Genomic DNA, 18,788 nt, shown 5'->3' with positions numbered 1-18,788 from the left:
AGACGAGGGAGCAAAATAGAAAACTGCAAGTAAAATGATTTCGAGAGGCAAGTGAAGAAAGCTCGGAGACAATTAAAAAGCGGATTTGGTGTGATTGTGTAAATTACCCTATTATTTAGTTCCGGTTTGACCAATAACACAATATAAAGCAGTATGATTAGAGGTTATTAAATTTGGCTTGCTGGGACGAATTACAATGTCAATGCCCGTATTTATATGTATGTGATTAAGTTGGTAAACATGGAATGCAACACAACGTGGGGAGCTCGCCTCTATGTTAAGCTTTCCTTCATTACATGAACGTGGAGGCTACCACCCCTTCCTTCCCTCAACACTAGTTATTATGGAGAGAAGAAAATCATCAGACCATAATTGACATAATTCTCCTCCTACAGTCCTACGTCCCGTATATATATATATAGGGTGTGAAATTGGGAGAATTATTCATCCAATTAAGCAGAAATCTTCTACACCTTTCCATTTTCTGAAGAGAGATACAAAGATGGCCAAGTTAGGTGGTTCACAAGCCCTTTTGGCCATGTTAGTTGGTATTCTCGTTTTTCAGGCAGCCTGCAGGGTTTCATGCTTCGACTATGGAGACGCCCTGGACAAGACCTTGCTGTTTCTTGAAGCACAAAGGTCTGGCAAATTACCTCCGAATCAACGTGTAAAATGGCGCGGTGACTCGGGACTCAAGGATGGTTTTCTTCAAGGAGTAAGTTCCCTCTCACGTCTGTCTTCTTCTTCTTCTTCTTTTTTCTCTCTTTCTCTCTCTCTTTAGGAGCATAAATATATAACAAATTAACATATGTACTTTCTCGAATCATCCTCGATTTATGTGTTTGTGGAAAATAAATAATGTTGCATGGGCAGGTAAACTTGGTAGGGGGTTACTACGATGCAGGAGATCATGTGAAGTTCGGGCTACCAATGGCATTTACAATGACGATGCTTTCATGGGGGGCTATTGAGTACAGGAATGAGATTGTTCGTCTGAACCAGATGGGACACACGTTGGCTGCCATCAAATGGGGTACTGATTATTTCATCAAAGCTCATCCCCAGCCTAATGTCCTCTGGGGACAGGTATGCTGCTTACAAAATTAAGAGGGGCCAAAAAAAAAAAGAGAGAGGGAATTCTCGTATGCTTGCTTGTATGATAGTGGCCTGATGGATGAGTTTCAGGTGGGGGACGGGGTATCCGATCATTACTGCTGGGAGAGAGCTGAAGACATGACAACCCCGAGGACTGCTTACAAGCTTGACCCCGAGCACCCGGGCTCAGACCTTGCTGGTGAAACTGCAGCTGCCTTGGCTGCTGCTTCTTTGGCTTTTAAGCCTTACAACTCTTCTTACTCAAGTCTTCTGTTAGTCCACGCAAAACAGGTCAGATATGCTGAATTAATGATCAGTGCAATAATAGTTCAAGGCAGGCCCTTACTGCATAATGATACAAGTCTCAATAATTATTTATAACTTGGCTGGATTCTACAGCTTTTCTCATTTGCTGATAGCTTCAGAGGAAAGTACGACGATTCCATCCAATGCGCTAAGCAGTTCTATACCTCATCTGGTTATTCGGTCAGTATTTTATCGCTTTGCATCACAGAATCCTCTCATCATTCTATGTTGCCTTAGAAACTTAGTTAATTTGTTCCACATATAAATGGTGCAGGATGAACTTCTGTGGGCAGCCACATGGCTTTATAGAGCAACAGATGATGAGTACTACCTGAAATATGTTGTGGACAATGCTGTTCCTATGGGGGGAACTGGTTGGGCTGTCAGAGAATTTTCCTGGGACACCAAATACGCTGGAATCCAGATTCTGCTCTCAAAGGTATACTGTTTTTTTAAACAAGAGATGAATATCAACAGATTCAAAGCATGATCCATTGTACAGTGCCATAGACGGAGGGTTGGCTATCATTCGAGATGACTGATTATGGTCTCCCCTTCTCATTCTGTACGTAGGTATTATTGGATGGAGCTGGTAGAGCATACACGTCCACTCTACAACAATATCAAGCTAAAGCAGATTTCTTTGCATGCGCTTGCATGCAAAAGAATGATGGTTACAATGTGGCCACCACTCCCGGTCAGTAAATTTGCCGTAAATCTTAATGTGATTCAAGTTCTGGATCTCAAATGTAAAGTACGTTAACAAAAGATGTCTACTTCCAAAAAAAAATTGGTTCAACTGAAAAGTCAAAACCCAAAAATATGTGATTATTTCAAGATATATTTAGGAATCAAATGAAAAATTTCTGTTTATAGAATCAGGACTCCATAAATTCCTGCATTGATATTTATCAATCTAATTCAGGTGGCCTAGTCTATGTGAGGGAGTGGAACAATATGCAGTATGCTGCATCTGCTGCATTTCTCCTAGCTGTCTACTCTGATTATCTCACAATGGGGAATTCCATACTCAAGTGTCCTGAAGCCCAAATCCAACCTCAGGATCTCCTCAGTTTTGCTAAATCACAGGCATGCATGACTACCTGATTCCTTTGAAATTCTGATCTCCTAAAGTCAATGATTACTTCTCTCTAATAAATGGCTTAAACTGATCTTTCTGCTGGCACATTGGTTGCAGGCTGATTACTTTCTGGGTAAAAATCCGAAATCTATGAGCTACGTTGTTGGTTATGGTCAAAACTATCCCATCCACGTTCACCACAGGGGTTCTTCCATTGCCTCCGTTTTTGCCCTTCAATCTGTTGTTGGATGTGTACAAGGATTCGAAAGCTGGTACAGACGTCCTGAGCCAAATCCAAATGTCATATATGGAGCCCTTGTTGGAGGTCCAAATAACAACGATGCGTTCTTTGATGATCGGTCTAACTATGAGCAAACAGAGCCAACAATATCTGGTGTAGCTCCTCTCTTTGGACTTTTCTCCAGATTGCAATCTCTTTCTGGAAATTCGGGTAAAATACCTGGATGAACTCTTCAAAATCTTGAGCCAAGTTGAATGCTTATCAACCTGCAGAGTAGAAGTTGAATTTACAGAATCTAATCAATGTTCTTGCTTTTTCCTCTCGACATTTTTGCATAATGTTGTATTTTTCTGCAGGTTACCATGCTCCAGTGTCTCAAAAACCACACCCCAACACTCCTGGTGAGAACCAGACATACATCTGAATATTTGTTTCCTGTTATGATTTATGATTCCATAGTTATCCTCTGAAAATACAATACAAAAGCTTTTACAATCATCTAACGTCACTGTAGACTCCTCATTTCAGAGTTTATTAGAAAAGCTGATGGACTTTTGTCCTCTTTTACAGGTTCTACCCATCATGACCTACCCAAACCATACCAGAAACATCCAGGTGTGTAGCTGGAAAATTCTTTCTGCGTGAGCTAAAAATTGTGGCAACAAGTTTCATGGTCCTGATCATTAACTATTCCTCATAAACCAACCAAAGCTAATCCATTTTGATGACCATGAACCAAAAAAACGCTTGACCATTAGTGATACCGAAGAGATATCATATACCTGTGTCTTTCCTATGGATAAATACAAATAATCTTCTTCTCTAAGTTACTACAAAGTCACCACACAAAATCTTCTTCATGCAGATGTTCCTGTTCATTTCTTCCACTCAATAACTCAGTCATGGACAATTGGAAAAATGACATATTATCGCCACAAGGTGATAATCAAGAATACATCACAGAAGCCTATTACCGATCTGAAGCTGAAATTTGAAAATCTTACGGGATCATTATGGGGCCTCAACCCAACACAAGAGAAGGACATATATGAGCTTCCACAATGGTTGAAAGTATTGAAACCTGGTTCAGATTGCACCGTTGTATATGTTCAAGGAGGGGCACAAGCCAAGGTTTCAGTTCAAAGCTATCATTAATGAACGAGGGAGGATTCAGATTACCCTGATGATTGACCAAACAGTTTTTGTTCCTGATTCTCTGTATTAATTTTGTTGAATTTTTTCTACTTCTCACGCCATCCTTTTCTTCTGTTGAAAGTCGGTGCGTCATTGATCTTATTTTCAATTAGCATAATTTTATGACTAATTAATATGCTAGTACTGGAAGGGTAAGAAATACGATTAAGACACTAGTCATTCCAATAAAGACATTTAGCAATACTTGAAGTCGAACCTATTTGCCATCATCGTTACGCAATCCACTCTACTAAAACAGAGATTTAATTAGCAGGGAGAGAACGTATAAATCATCCCTCGTCATTAACAGTTGTTTGAGACATCATACATACAAGGCATTACACAAGTTGAAAATTTGTACTCCGTTTTAATGTAAATAAACATATAATTTTCGGATATTGCAAACAAACATAGAAGACATAAATTTCAGATACCAAGTCATGGGCTGGTTCGAAACACAAAAGTGTGCACGTCGGTGAAGTCCCAAAGAAACATTTTATAAACGAGACATTTGCTGCCCAGCAATAGGCCCAATCCAGCACTCCGGTTCAATGCATTCGAACTAAAAGATGGATATGTATACACACACATATATATATATGGTATAGACACATACATACATATACATATACTAGGGAGGGATAACCCAGGCGACGCGCGGGAATTTGGTGCTTGTGATTCAAGATAATTAATAATTATTGTTTAATATTTTGTAGTATAGGAACTGAAGTATGATGATTTTATCATGTGATTTTAATAGAAAAATGATAAGTTACATAGTGAGTCAATAAAAATAATGTGCAATAAAACATCCTTATCGTTATACTATATAAGAATCCGTTGTGATCAAAAGTTATGTTTGAATTTCAACTGCAAAGATAAAGGTAGTTTGAAAATGTAAAAAATTTTGAAGTGCAATTGAAAAGTATCCAAATGTCCCTTCTAAAATTTATCCAAGATGATAAAATATTTTAAAGTATCAATTGGACCCTTCATCTCTTGAATCTATATATATTCGTGAAAGAACCCTCAAGCAATGCTTCTGATTTCTCCCACGACTTAAGTTCAATCTGAATTATCAAGTCAAGTTTATCCATCAATCACTTTGCGTCCAATCTAATCTAAAATAATTTTATTTTTTACTAACTATTTATATAATTTGGTGGGTATAATACGACTTAATCACATGTTTCTTACAGAGATAATAATATCAAAAAATGATAGATAGATAAGAAACTTAAGTGGTATTTTTCAAAATTTTGTAGAAACTATTCAGATTTGGTGTTTTTTGCTAGGGGTATTTCTTTATAATCTCATAAATAAGTTCAAATCTGCATAATTGTTAAAGATCTGAATTGAAACTATTTTGATTATAAAAAATTGGTGCAAATAATATTCTCTAAATTTTAAATTGCAGAAAATGGTAAGTAAAATCAGAAGAAATTTCTCATATAAATTCGAATTGCAAACTATAGGTAGAAACTGCTTAATGATATTTTTCAATGTTTACTTGTATAAGTATCCAATATAACATCTCTACTTAATTAACTCGTTTGAACTATGGATAATAGTTGCTTTAATCAAATCAAGAAACATTATTTATTATTATACAACGTATAATTATGAGTAAATGAATTAATACAATGCAATCAAAATGGTGCTGTAGTTAAAGCATTTAAACTCATCAAGTTCCATTACAAATTCTTTTACATGGTATAAAAAAGCAAATTTTTTGTATTTGAAACTATATAAACAGTATAATACAAGAACGAGATCATAACATGGAAAGCAAATAGAGTGCAAATGACATCTTAGTACCATGTAGCATGATTAATTTCTTTTTTAGTTTCAATAAAGTACAAAATTCTAAGTTAATAAATTTTACAATCATAAAATTCTCAATTAAAATAAACATAAGCTGAATTTCAAATCATATTACATGAAAAAATAACTACTTAAACCATAACTGCTGGAATGTAGTCAACAGATCCCTGAAGTCAAGAATAATATGAGAAAGTTCATGAGAAATAAGGTTATTTGACTTAAATAAAGAGATAATACCTTGGCTGAGGAAGAAAAGATGATAAAATTGCTTTTCTGATTATTTTAGAAAGTGACAACATTATTTCAAATTGTATTTTGACCAGAGACAGAATCTTTGGTATCTACTAAGAAAAACAATACAATTAGTCAATTTTTGGAATTAGAAGCATCAAAAGGCAAACTATATGGAGTTTTTGAATAAATCAATCATCAGAAAAAAAAACTACAATCTAAGAAGACAAACCCAAAGAACTCACCTTAATTTAAAGGAAACCGAAAAAGAAAAAAGGGTATCGGCTAAACATAGGGACATAAATATAATAATGATTGTTCAGATAATAATTAAGTTAATTAATTTTAATTAAAATACAATTATGTAAACATCCAATTAATTCCTTAACGGATGATAAAGGTTTCAGGAAATTGGAAAGATTAAATGTTAGTATAATAAATGATTAAAAGGACATTTATGTAATTCTATCAAAATACAAGCTTTATTCAGTTGTATACTCAACTTGACACTAAACATTGTAACATACTAAACCTGCCTCTAACCCTAAATGTCTGAAAGGTTATATAAGTAATTATAGTGAAATTAAAGTTATAATGACTTGTACTCAATGTTGTTCCAATTACTCTTCAAACACTCTCACATTTCCAAAATAGCATCACCACTGCGGTTGAAAAGTATTGCTAGTGAAATTTCGATTCTTGCAAGCCAAATTCTTACATTTATATTGATTCTAAGAACATATCATCATGAGACCTCCATATTCACCAATCAATCAATTACGATTTATTGTATAATTTAGAACATATAGTTAAGCATCTCCTCCTCGATATGGATTACAATCACTAAATATCAGTTTTTGATCTAGTTGCAAAGATTTACAATAACTAACATGCTAATTTAAAGGAATAACCATATCAAATAAAGTACTAAGACATCTTAGACCACTCAATTCAAGAAAACAATTAAAAGTAATGAAGTACATACTTTAGATTTGCAACCAAACAGTTCTAAGTAGATAGCTAAACCTATTGGCAAATCAAATGAAGTGAAAAATTTGCCTAAATGGAATCATCAATAAAATAGCCAACAATTTGAAAATTATCATAACTAATAGTTAAAACAGCAAAAGTAGATGCAATCTGCATATGGAAAAATTTATGATGATAAACTTACTTTAAACCACAAATAATAATTAACAAATGTGATCTCCTCCCTATCATGCCTATCTAACATGGACAGTTGAATTAAAATACTAAAAAATTATCGCACATACAACCATCAAGATTACAGATTTTTTACAACAAAAAAGTAGATTGGTTAAAGAAAACATACCTATTGAGATTTCTTACAACCAAAAGGTAGATTGGTTAAAGAAAATATACCTATTAAGAAAGGTGTTGCAAAATAGGGAAGAGGAGTGGCTAATGTAGCAACATCCGAATTTAATAGGCTACATGATTATGGTGGAAAAAAATTGTAAGTAAATGAAATGAATTTGAATAGATGGGGGTAACGGCCAAGAAAGCAAACTTCTCTACTAATTGGCATTAATTGTGTTTTAATATCTATATATCATAAGTTTGCAAATAACTGATGAGAAATGCTTTAGAAAATTAAGAGACTTGGATGTTAATACAATTAAATGATTAGAAGGGCTTTTATGTAATTTCACTAAAACACAAGCTGAATTTAGTTATACCTAGTGTTCAATCGGATATCTGTCACCCCTAACTTTAAATGTCTAAAAGGACATCTAAGTAATTACAACAAAACTAAATTAGCTATAATGACTTGTATTCAATACTCCAATTGTACTTCAAATACTTTACATTCCCAAAATAGCCCTAACCTTACGGTTGAAATCCAAAGAACATCTTTACTCTCAACTCATTCTTATATAGTATAAGGATAATAAGGTAATAAATGATTAAAATAACTTTTATGTAATTCTACCAAAACACAAGATTTATTCAGTTGTACTTGATACTCAACTTGGCACCAAACATTGTAACATACCAAATCTGCCCCTAACCTTAAATGTCTGAAAGGTTATATAAGTAATTATAGTGAAATTAAAACTATAATGACTTGTACTCAATGTTCCAATTACTCTTCAAATACTCTCACATTCCCAAAATAGCCTCACCCCTGCGGTTGAAATCTAGTCCTAAACTCATTCTTATATAATATAAGGATATGTATATATTTTTTGGAGGGTTGTACCAAAATTTACTTTGAAATAAATTTAGCTCGTATTTTAATTACTAATTTTGATTAATCCTATTTTGTAACTTTGGTCTAGAAACCAATTTGTGATTCACATTTACGAATGTAATTGTCAATTACGGAGCAAACGGTGAAATTTTGTAATTGAGAAGTTTGTGTATGCTGTTAAATACCTGACAAACTTCAGCATAATGGAACAAGAATTTATCAGACTTTATGGCAACTCTACCAACTTCAGAATAAAAGGTTGGTAGCTTTACTAGCTAGGCCAAACTTACAAGATGAATTAGTTTAAAAGGCTTGAAACCCCGACAGGGGCCAAGGGAAGGGTGTTAAGGCTGGGGGGTGTTAAGGGAAGGGTAGATAAGTCTCCCGAGTCGTCGTCAAAAGTTGTCGGTTTTTGACGATTGATCTGGGGCTTTAGGTTTGTTTAACTTGTCTCTTGAGGTTTCTCAAGAAGGTGAAAGAAATTAGTTTAAAAGGCTATATATACAGACATACACACTCACACACGCATATGCCTTCTTGGTTGACATTAGACATTTGTGGGTAAAAGATTATCCTGCTTTGACCAGTGTTTTGAAAATCAAATCGAATCGAATCGGCCGGTTCGACCGATTAAATTGCGAATCGATCGATCGTAGCTTCGATCCAGTTCATATTTTTAATTAACTAGACTTAAAATTAGGATTGAACCGTGCGAACTGAATTGAACCGTTGAACCGACGGTTTTTTTGTCTATTAAATTGGAAAAAAAAATTTAAAAAAAAGAATAGATTTTCCTTAACGTTAAAGACTAATTATTAAGTATCACATCCACTCACTTCCTTCTCATTTTTTGCGTCTTATCAAGTTTGTATCTCTGTTTCTCATTTTCCTAACTTCCTCCAAACTCCAATATTCTTTTTTTTTAAGTTGCAATCTTTAAATATAAAAAATGTGAATCAAAATTTAAACTTACAATGTCTAATTCTCATAGACATAAATTTTGTATAATTTTAGAATATTTTGGTATTTTTGGGTTGGATATAAGATTATTTTTTTTAATAAATTCAATTAAGATTGAGATGAAATTTAATTATTTGTTTCAACTTATAATTTAAATAATTTATTTGTGAAAATCCAAGTTCTTTGAAAAATATTAAACTTTTCATCATAGAAAGTCTTAAATTAGTCCATTGCATGTCTTATTTTGTGCATATATATTTATATAAATTATTTTTTAAAGAATTTATTGAACTAGAATTGAACCGATCTGATCGATTGAATCTCGATCCGAACACTAGTTTACTGATTCAATCAACGGTCTGAGCTTCAAAACATTGGTTTTGACATCCTCGTTTTCTATTACTACTGCTTTTGAATGGTGGATCCATTTCCATTACCATTTTTGGCATGCCAAAAGGCTTTCTCAGAATTCTGGAGAGAGAGAGCATGATAAGAACCCTGATGAGTTAGTTGATCATGTCTTCCCACATACCGCGTAAAGGGTAATGCCTTGCACGTAAAACCATGTTCCATTAATTTTCTAATTAATGGATGGATCTGATTGCAATATACATAAAGAAATGAAAATATGCCGCAGCATCACATCCCCTGTGTATATATATATATATATATACAATCTCTCTGACTTGAGCCTTCCAACAATCAATCTATCTATCACACAACACAGACCACAAACAAGTTACCTCTCCAGTTCAGCTGTACAAAAGTCAACCAATTACGCACCATGGCCTCTCTCAACCCCTATGGCAAAGTCAGTGAAGCTGATCAAGAGAGGCTCCTGGCTCGCCGGAAAACACGGAAGAGAATCACCATTATTGCCTTGTCTTCCGTTGTTCTCGTTGCTGTTGTCGTTGCTGCTGTTTTTGGAGGCGTATCTCACACTAACAAGGGCACCAGCAGTACTGATGATCAGTCATCTATTTCCACCACCATCAAGGCTGCCTGCAGTGTAACTTTGTATCCTGATTCCTGCTACAACAGCCTCTCTCCCCTGATTAAGTCCGGCAACATTAAGCCTCAAGATATCTTCAAATTGTCCGTTGAGGTCGCCTTAAATGAGCTCTCCAGAGCATCTCAGGCTGCAGTTGATAAGCTCAATGTCACAGACAAAATGGCCCTTGCGGCACTTGAAAGTTGCCAAGAGCTACTTTCTCTTGCATTGGATCATCTCAACAGCTCGTTAACGGTTCAGGACACTACGTTGCTTGAGGCTTTCGATGGTTTCAGAACCTGGCTAAGTTCTGCAGGTACTTACCAGCAGACTTGCATCGACGATTTACGTGCTGCAGCACCTGGATTGAACTTGAGCGATCATGTCTCTGAGAAACTGAGAAACTCCACCGAGTACACGAGCAACAGTCTTGCTATAGTCAGCTCGCTCGAGTCTTCGGTAGCATCAATCGGGAATCTGGGCTCCATTGGACGACGTCTGCTGAGTTCTTTCAATCATGAACAAGAACCATTCTGGTTGTCGTCCGTTGACAGAAAACTTCTCCAGACTACAGCTTCACAAATAAAGGCTGATGCTGTGGTGGCTAAAGATGGTTCGGGAAAGTACAAAACAATCGATGCAGCCCTTAAAGCCGTGCCTGAAAAGAGTAAGAAGAGGTTTGTGATCTATGTGAAGAAAGGGATTTACGTGGAAAATGTAAGGGTTGAGAAAAACATGTGGAACGTTGTCATGATTGGCGATGGAATGAATGCTACTATTGTATCTGGCAGACTCAATTTTGTGGATGGAACTCCTACCTTTCAATCCGCAACATTTGGTAAGTTTTCACATGCATTAGTTGCTGAATTAAGTTTTGTAGCGAATGGTGTAGCACAAATGTAATTAGATTAATTCAGGGAGTCAGGAGAGAAAAAAAAAAAACTGAAATGAAACAAAACATAAAATATAGCCTATAGAAAATCAAAGAGATAAGAGTGCAGGTTACATCATGAGTAATTATATGGAAATACTAGCTAGGATCGATGTACTACTAATAATGGAATCCGTTTTTCTTCCCTTTTTTCTGGTGTGTGCAGCCGTATTTGGCAAGGGTTTCATCGCTCGGGATATGGGATTCCAAAATACTGCAGGTGCAGCCAAGCATCAAGCTGTGGCACTGATGTCAACTGCGGACGAGTCAGTTTTCTACCGCTGCGCCATGGATGCATTCCAAGACACCCTCTACGCTAATTCCAATCGTCAATTCTACCGCGAGTGCAGCATCTACGGAACAGTTGATTTCATCTTCGGAAACGCAGCCGTGGTTCTCCAGAACTGCAACATTCTTCCCAGGAAACCAATGCTCGGCCAGCAGAACACCATCACTGCTCAAGGGAAGATCGACCCTAATCAGAACACCGGCATTTCGATACACAACTGCACCATCTGGCCATCAGGGAACCTCACCGGGGTGAACACATTCTTGGGTCGACCTTGGAAAAACTATTCCACAACTGTTTATATGCAAACCACGATGGGCAATCTGATCCACCCGAAAGGATGGTTACCGTGGGTGGGAACTTCTGCACCGGACACCATATTCTATGTTGAGTATCAGAACAATGGCCCCGGGGCTGTCATCAAGAATAGGGTAAAGTGGAAGGGATTGAAGCCGAATCTGAATGCTAAACAAGTTGGCAAGTTCGCAGTGAAGTCGTTCATCAGCGGAGACAAGTGGCTTCCTGCAGCAGGTGTTACTTACAAATCAAGTCTTTAAATTGATGGGATTATGGTGCTCTGTCTGTATGCATGGGTGTATAGCTTCCAGTCGTTTCAATTTTTTGGATTTGAAGTTTTTGGTATTGCATTGTTTTATTTGTAACTGATGATAATTGATTCCTTGCGAATAATTAAATTTCGAAAAGTTTTGAGAGCTCAATTTCATCCATATATTCACTAAAATAAAATGTACTTACTAGTGACTGTTATGCAGAAAGTGTAAGAGGTAAAGTTTTCTGTCTGCCCGTGGGAGGGAGGACTAGAAATTTAGAAGACCCTCTTCCCAAATAGGCAACTGATGGAAGCAAACCTTTATGGGGAAACAATTAACCTCCAAAAAATTTTGCATGGTAGTAATAAGAGGAAAAAGATCCCATTGGAATTGAATTTTTTGAGAACGTTATTGATCAGGAATTTTGACTTGGGCACAATTCGGGCAACCGCAGCACCAAGTGGATATAAATACATAATGACGACACATAGCTAGGACTTGTTTATAATCAATCACATACAGCTACACATCTTTGCAAAGCGGAGTGATGAATCTCATTCTTTGACACTCTGTAAATCCCGTCTCATTGTGTTACAGCTACCAACTTTCCTCCATTCGTCTGATATTGGATATTTTAATAAAAATATCATATTATTATTTTGAATTCAAATGCAATAAGTTACAAATTCTTTAATGATGAAAAGTGTAACTGATGAGATTTATGTTTTGTAATTGTAACATATGCAATGATTAGGTTTTATGAATTCATTTAATGAATTTTTACGTGAACCTAAACTTTTTCAATTTTGTAGATGAAAATATGAGGTATTTATTCCATTTAATGGCGGTATTTTAATACTCCTAAAGTTTTAGCTTATAAATAGAGATTTCTATCAACCAAATTAGAGACTCACTTTTGCTTTCTCTAAACTATCTTTTACCTTAATTCCTCTCGCTACTATTGGGATTAGTTAGGTGTTGAGAAAAGATTTAGCTTCTCTAAATTTGTGTAGGTTTAGTAAAAGTAAAAGCGAAGGCTAGGCTGTTGTATTACAGAGGTGACATGCCATTAACCTTCTACACCGAGTATAATTTCAAGAGGAGCGCGAATCGTCTTAAGAGAGAGTAATCCAGTCCGTGTCTCACCTAGTCAAAAAATTACTTTATTTCTCTTTATTTAATCTTTGTTTTGCAGGTTGATCGTGTATATCAAATTCTAAAGGTACGACGTCTGACCAGTTCACTACTGCTACTTATTACAACATATTGCAATCAATGTCGATGGCTGATTAATTGCTGCTATCTAGTAAGCGTTTTCATAAGTAAACGGGTACATATGTCACTGTTTCATTAAACCCTTAGCCGAAGATTACATTCTCATCATCACCCCCTTAAAATTGGTCAGATACATGTTATCTAAAATTATGGCAAGCCTTTAACCGTGTCCTATGACCGAGAGAAAGAAAAAAGCCCTTTGAACAAGTCATTGGTGAGTGTTAGTTTGAACTTCTTTAAACAGTTGTAAAAAGCAAATTGTTCACATTTTGTTTAAAGGACAATGCTCCATTCCGTCATAAGATAACAACTTTTAGGCAGTGCCCAAGGAAATACAGTATATCAGCTGATTTTCTAGTTCATCAGATCAATTGCAAATTGGAGACTAGGTAGCACATTACGTCATAAGTTAAACACAGCATAGCAAGAGAATGAATAGTTCTGGGACAATACATCTTCTGGCGCTTGAAATTGATATCTTGCCTGGGAAAGCAACAGGAAAGCTTTTAGTTAATTTGTTGCTCAACACTTCAAGCCGATTACCTCTTCCATCTTCCATTTTCATATCTTGCTCAACAGGTCTTTGTGGACAAAAGGATATGTAAATTTCCATGATAGCGCAAGGACAATTTTAGTGGATTCTTGCAAGTATTTATATAGTGTAATATAAACCTGTTTACGTGAATAGAAAATTGTCAAAACCCATACACTGGGTAGACTGGAATATATATATATATATATATATATATATATATATATATATATATATATATATATATATATATATATATATTTTAATTCCTTTGGTTTGATAGTGGCATAACATCATGTACTACTTCTCATTTTAAACCCTATTTCTTTCTTTCTTTCTTTCTTTTTTTTTTTTTTTTTTTGCAACAACCCTACTTCTCATTTTTGACTATTTGTTGTAAATTGGTACGATGATAAACTTTCCTCACATAAATAATACCTCGGAAAATGCATCATGGCCAGCACGATAAAACCGCGTTCTATGCTATTGCATCTGGTTCACAATTGGTGGTGACTCAATGAGAACATATAGACCTTCATTGATGGGCGGAACATTTTATCTCTACCGTATAAACATTGGCCATTTTAACTTGAATCACTCAATATATCTGCCTCAACATTTTCCAACGCTTGCTCAAGCATTTTTTTTTGTCGCACCTTTCTTTCTGAAACATGTCTTCTTCTTTCAAGGCATATGGGAAAATCAACCAACGAGGCTGATCAAGAAAGGTTCATTGCTCGTCGAAAAACAAGGAGGAGAATCACCATCATCATCTTCTCTTCCCTACTTCTTGCCTGCGTTGTAGTGCTCTCTCGTGGTTGGAGTATCTCATTCTAATGCCAACAAATTCAGTACTGGCGGACAGCAGTCAATTTCTTCTTCCATCAAAGCATTATGTGATGCGACTTTATATCCTGATACATGTTACAGCAGCCTTGCTCCTCTTGTCAAATCTGGCCACATTTGACCTCGGGACTTGTACCAATTGTCAGTGCAAGTAGCCATAAATGAGCTCTCAAAAGCCTCAACTAAGGCCTGTTTGAAAGTTAAGTTTTTTGAGTGTTTGTATAAAACTTTACTGTAGATCACTATAAAAGTTGTAGAAAAACTTTTGTAAGATGAAAATTTTTTTTTCTTTTCCTTTTCTTTCTTTCTTTTTCTTTTTTCTTTTTTTTCTTTCTTTCTTTTTTCTTTTCCTTCCTCCCTTCCCGCTTCTTCTCCCTTCCCCTTCCTCCTCAAAAACTCCTATGCCCGCAGCTTCTCTGGCCAGCCCTCATGCATCCCCGGTTCCTTCTCCATCTCCAAAGATTCCTCCGACAAAACCTGCGGCTTCCCCCAAAACCTACGGCGAGCGCTTCACTTTCTCCAGCGCCCACTCCGTTGTCCAGTGCGTCTGCTCGGGTCCCATCTCCTTCTCTATCGGCTGAATCCCTGGTGAATGCTCCGATAGTGTCACCGCCTGCATCATCTCTATCCGGAAGCCCGGCGAGTTCTCCAATTCCGGCCACTGCAGAGGTTCCATCCGTCGGTGCTAGTGTTCCTTCCACTTCTGCGACACCGGTAGAGTCGCCAGCGATGTTCCTTTCGAACAGCAGCCCGGCAAGTCACTCATCGGCTGGGATGAGTTTGGCACCGGAAACTTCGCAAGGCCCAGTTGCTGATGAATCGAGTGCGACCTCCATTCATTGGGGGCCTAATTGTTCTTGCTAGGCACCGGAAGAGGTGATCGGCGCCGGTACCGACGGTGGAGGTGGTGGCCAGTGACGGAGGTGGTGGTAGATTGGGGTGGGGGAGTAAGAAGGAAAAAAGGGGAAGGGAATTTTTTTTGTGTGTTTTGGGTATTTTGAAGTGTGTAGGTAAAAAATTTTGAGAAGTTTTTTTAGATTGCTGTAGTTAAAGTTGGTAAAAAACTAGTATAAAACAAATTTGAGTAAAAACTCAACTTCCAAACAGGCCTTAAGTTCTTCAACAATGAATCATTCAAAAATGTCCCTGATAAGGTGGCAGTTGCTGCTCTTGAAAGTTGCAATGAACTACTTTCACTTGCATGGATCTATCTCAATAATTCTCTCGCCGTGCAAACTTCCAATTGTTAGACGCTTTTGATGATCTGAAAACATGGCTAAGTGCTGCAGAAACTTATCATCAAACATGCATTAATGGGTTTGATGATGGAATATTGAACAACGTGGATGATGATGAGGTGCCAAAGTGGTTATCGTCCAAGGACAAGAAGTTGGTGCAAGCAAAAAGTTCAAACATAAAGCCAGATGCTATTGTGGCAACTGATGGCTCTGGAAAGCACAAGAGAATTTGATACGAGCAGTAGGACCATCACTAACACGTGTCAAGATGCTTGAGAGCCTTTTCACCCCAATCCATGTTATTCAAAACTCCATTAAAATACATGAAGTCATGGAGGCGATGGAGCGCCAGCTATGTGATCTTTGAGTTTTTTATTTCTTTTTTGTTTGATTTTTTCTTGTTTAGTTGGTTAGTTAGTCATTATTATGAATAAATATGGCCAGCTATGTGAGTTATTTGATCTATTTAAAAGTAGTTAGGAAAATAAGTGACTAAATCCTTGTCCATATTAGATGTCTTAGTAGTTTAAATTTTAGATATAAATAGGTCTCTTCTATTCCATTGTAAGACAATTATGAGATGAATAAAAATTGAGAGTTTTCTCTTTTCTTGTTCCTTGAGAACGTCCCTTGATACAAAGTAAGTCGAATCTCCTTTGTTCAAGTTTTGATTTATCAATTCAAAATCATGTTGAATTGTGGCGTCATTCTACCAATACATCTTGGTTCACTATCTTGTTGAGTTGTGGGTCACAATTAAATTCAAGGTTCACAATTTCGTGGATTAGAGGGGTCGAGATTGTTCCATCTTTGTATCCATAACTTGGTCAAGTTAGATCCTTCCGCTGCCTGTGCAATTCGTTTCTTCGAGAGCTAGAGTTTAGAGAATTGAGTTTGCATCAGTTGATATCAGAGTTTCGACTTTTGATCCAAATTAATATCCTTTTTCTTTTCTTGTTTTACTCTTTATTCTTCTACCAAATCCTACCCAATTCAAAAAAAAAAAGAAAAAAACTTGTCACCTTAGGGTTTGAAATTCCACCGCTAATTTTTTATTTTCTCATTAAGTCTCCAATCGTGTCTTGTTTTGTGTTACATTTTGTTTCGTTTTTTGTCAAATTTTATTCATAGTAAATTGTATTGAATCGTCAAAAAAAAATTGATAGTATTCACGTACTATAGTGATTATTGTTCATCACTACTACAGTGATTACTGTTTATCGTACTGTAACATTACTGTTCACCCGAGTTATTGTTCACCTGAATAAAAAAATTTTCAGATTATATTTTTGTGTTTACTTCTTTGTTTTTGGTATCCATCCATGGTTAAGTGGTACAAGAGCCATTAGGGTTTCCAATTTCTAATCCACTTAGAATTAGTAAGTCTGTGACTTTCTTTTTTCCGTAATGCACAACTTTCCTTTGCTGTCCAATTCGTAACATCTTGGGGGTCCATTAAAATTATTATTTTCAATCGTTAATTACGTGAAAAAAAGGAAAATTTTCAGAAATTCTAGCTTTCAATTCTAGCGATACGGAAATCTACCCAACCGCAAGTTTCTTTTGATCAAATCTCGATTCGAGAACAAATCACTTTCAATAGGAAGGGAATGATACGAGCAGTAGGACCATCACTAACTCATATCAAGATGCTTGAGAGTCTTTTCAACCCAATCCATGATATTCAATACTCCATTAGAATACATGAAATCGTGAAGGCGATGAAGCGCCAGCTATGTGATTTTCGGGTTTTTTTATTTCTTTTGTTTTGCTTGATTTTTTCTTATTTAGTTGGTTAGTTAGTCATTATTATGAATAAATATAGCCAACTATGTGAGCTATTTGAACCATTTAAAAGTAGTTAGAAAAATAAGTGACTAAATCCTTGTCCAAATTGGATTAATCTTAGTAGTTTAGATTTTAGATATAAATAGGTCTCTTCTATTCCATTGTAAAACAATTATGAGATGAATAAAAATTAAGAATTTTCTCTTTTCTTATTCCTTGAGAACGTCCCTTGATACAAAGTGAGTCGAATCTCTTTTGTTCAAGTTTTGGCTTATCAATTCAAGATCATATTGAATTGTGGCGCCATTCTAACAATACATCTTGATTCACTCTCTTGTTGAGTTATGAGTCATGATTAAATTCAAGATTTGCAATTTCATGGGTTAGAGGGGTCGAGATTGTTCCATCTTTGTATCCATAATCTGGTTAAAATAGATCCTTCCACTACCTGTGCAATTCGTTTCTTCAAGAGCGAGAGTTTGGAGAATTGAGTTTGCATCACTAATACGAGCAGTAGGACCATTACTAATTCGTGTCAAGATGCTTGAGAGCTTTTTCAACCCAATCCATGATGTTCAAGATTCCATTAGAATACATGAAGTCGTGGAGGCGATGGAGCGGCAGCTATGTGATCTTCAGATTTTTTATTTCTTTTGTTTTTCGTGTAGAAAACGTTGATATGTCTTCCAAAATGACTCTTCATGAGATGGTTCAACTCTAGGTTTAGGCCTAGAAAATGTTGAATGAACCTTCTTATTACCTCTTGTATAAATCAATTTTAAAGAGGTAGATTGCATGCAACCCCTCCTCTTGAGAGATTCATTCCCACGCTTAAGTTTATGGTTGTGTTCTCTCGATCTTTGTTCCCAATCTTCAAGTTTGGTGTCCGCATTTGAATCACTAGATTCATTCAAAGGTTGTTTCCTTCTAAATTTCTTAGGGGACCTCCTTGAAGTTTCTAGGTTATCAATGCGTTCATAAATCAATTCCAATTTAAGGTCAGTTTTTCTTTGGGATTCAACTAACACGGCATCCAATTTTAAGGCAAGTTGAGCAATGGTCATTTCATTTTCACTTGCCATTTTAAAACCTGCAAGAAAGAGTTAGTATAAAACAGAAAATTTTACCTCACCACTCCGTTATGTGTTTCACACCCCTCGTGTATCACTCAAAGTGTTTTGAACACTTTAATGGTCTCAC

General features: G+C 36.1%; 2 protein-coding genes across 2 annotated transcripts; both read left to right on the top strand.

Moving 5' to 3' along the window:
• The first annotated feature begins 317 nt into the window (after positions 1–317).
• Positions 318–3,967, top strand: LOC113715742 (endoglucanase 5-like). The gene is made up of 9 exons (XM_027240032.2): positions 318–715; positions 874–1,086; positions 1,186–1,386; positions 1,495–1,581; positions 1,676–1,840; positions 1,975–2,098; positions 2,327–2,490; positions 2,600–2,933; positions 3,562–3,967. Exons 1-9 carry the CDS (start codon positions 503–505, stop codon positions 3,876–3,878), a joined length of 1,818 nt encoding a protein of 605 aa, XP_027095833.1. The 5' UTR covers positions 318–502; the 3' UTR covers positions 3,879–3,967.
• Positions 3,968–9,852: 5,885 nt separating this feature from the next.
• On the top strand, positions 9,853–12,077 carry LOC113716581 (putative pectinesterase/pectinesterase inhibitor 24). The gene is made up of 2 exons (XM_027240972.2): positions 9,853–10,976; positions 11,236–12,077. Exons 1-2 carry the CDS (start codon positions 9,932–9,934, stop codon positions 11,913–11,915), a joined length of 1,725 nt encoding a protein of 574 aa, XP_027096773.1. The 5' UTR covers positions 9,853–9,931; the 3' UTR covers positions 11,916–12,077.
• Positions 12,078–18,788: the final 6,711 nt, after the last annotated feature.

Source organism: Coffea arabica, chromosome 11c, assembly GCF_036785885.1.
Source record: "Coffea arabica cultivar ET-39 chromosome 11c, Coffea Arabica ET-39 HiFi, whole genome shotgun sequence".
NCBI classification, from domain to species: Eukaryota; Viridiplantae; Streptophyta; class Magnoliopsida; order Gentianales; family Rubiaceae; genus Coffea; species Coffea arabica.
The sequence above is the reverse complement of the archived record's forward strand: the minus strand, read 5'-3'. Positions and strand labels throughout refer to the sequence as shown.

Excerpts from the sequence above, each read along its gene's own strand:
- LOC113715742 (XM_027240032.2), top strand. The coding sequence starts at position 503 with ATGGCCAAGTTAGGTGGTTCACAAGCCCTTTTGGCCATGTTAGTTGGT. Across the intron at positions 1,387-1,494 it reads TGTTAGTCCACGCAAAACAG|CTTTTCTCATTTGCTGATAG; the intron begins GTCAGATATGCT and ends TGGATTCTACAG. Across the intron at positions 2,099-2,326 it reads CAATGTGGCCACCACTCCCG|GTGGCCTAGTCTATGTGAGG; the intron begins GTCAGTAAATTT and ends AATCTAATTCAG.
- LOC113716581 (XM_027240972.2), top strand. The coding sequence starts at position 9,932 with ATGGCCTCTCTCAACCCCTATGGCAAAGTCAGTGAAGCTGATCAAGAG. Across the intron at positions 10,977-11,235 it reads CTTTCAATCCGCAACATTTG|CCGTATTTGGCAAGGGTTTC; the intron begins GTAAGTTTTCAC and ends TGGTGTGTGCAG.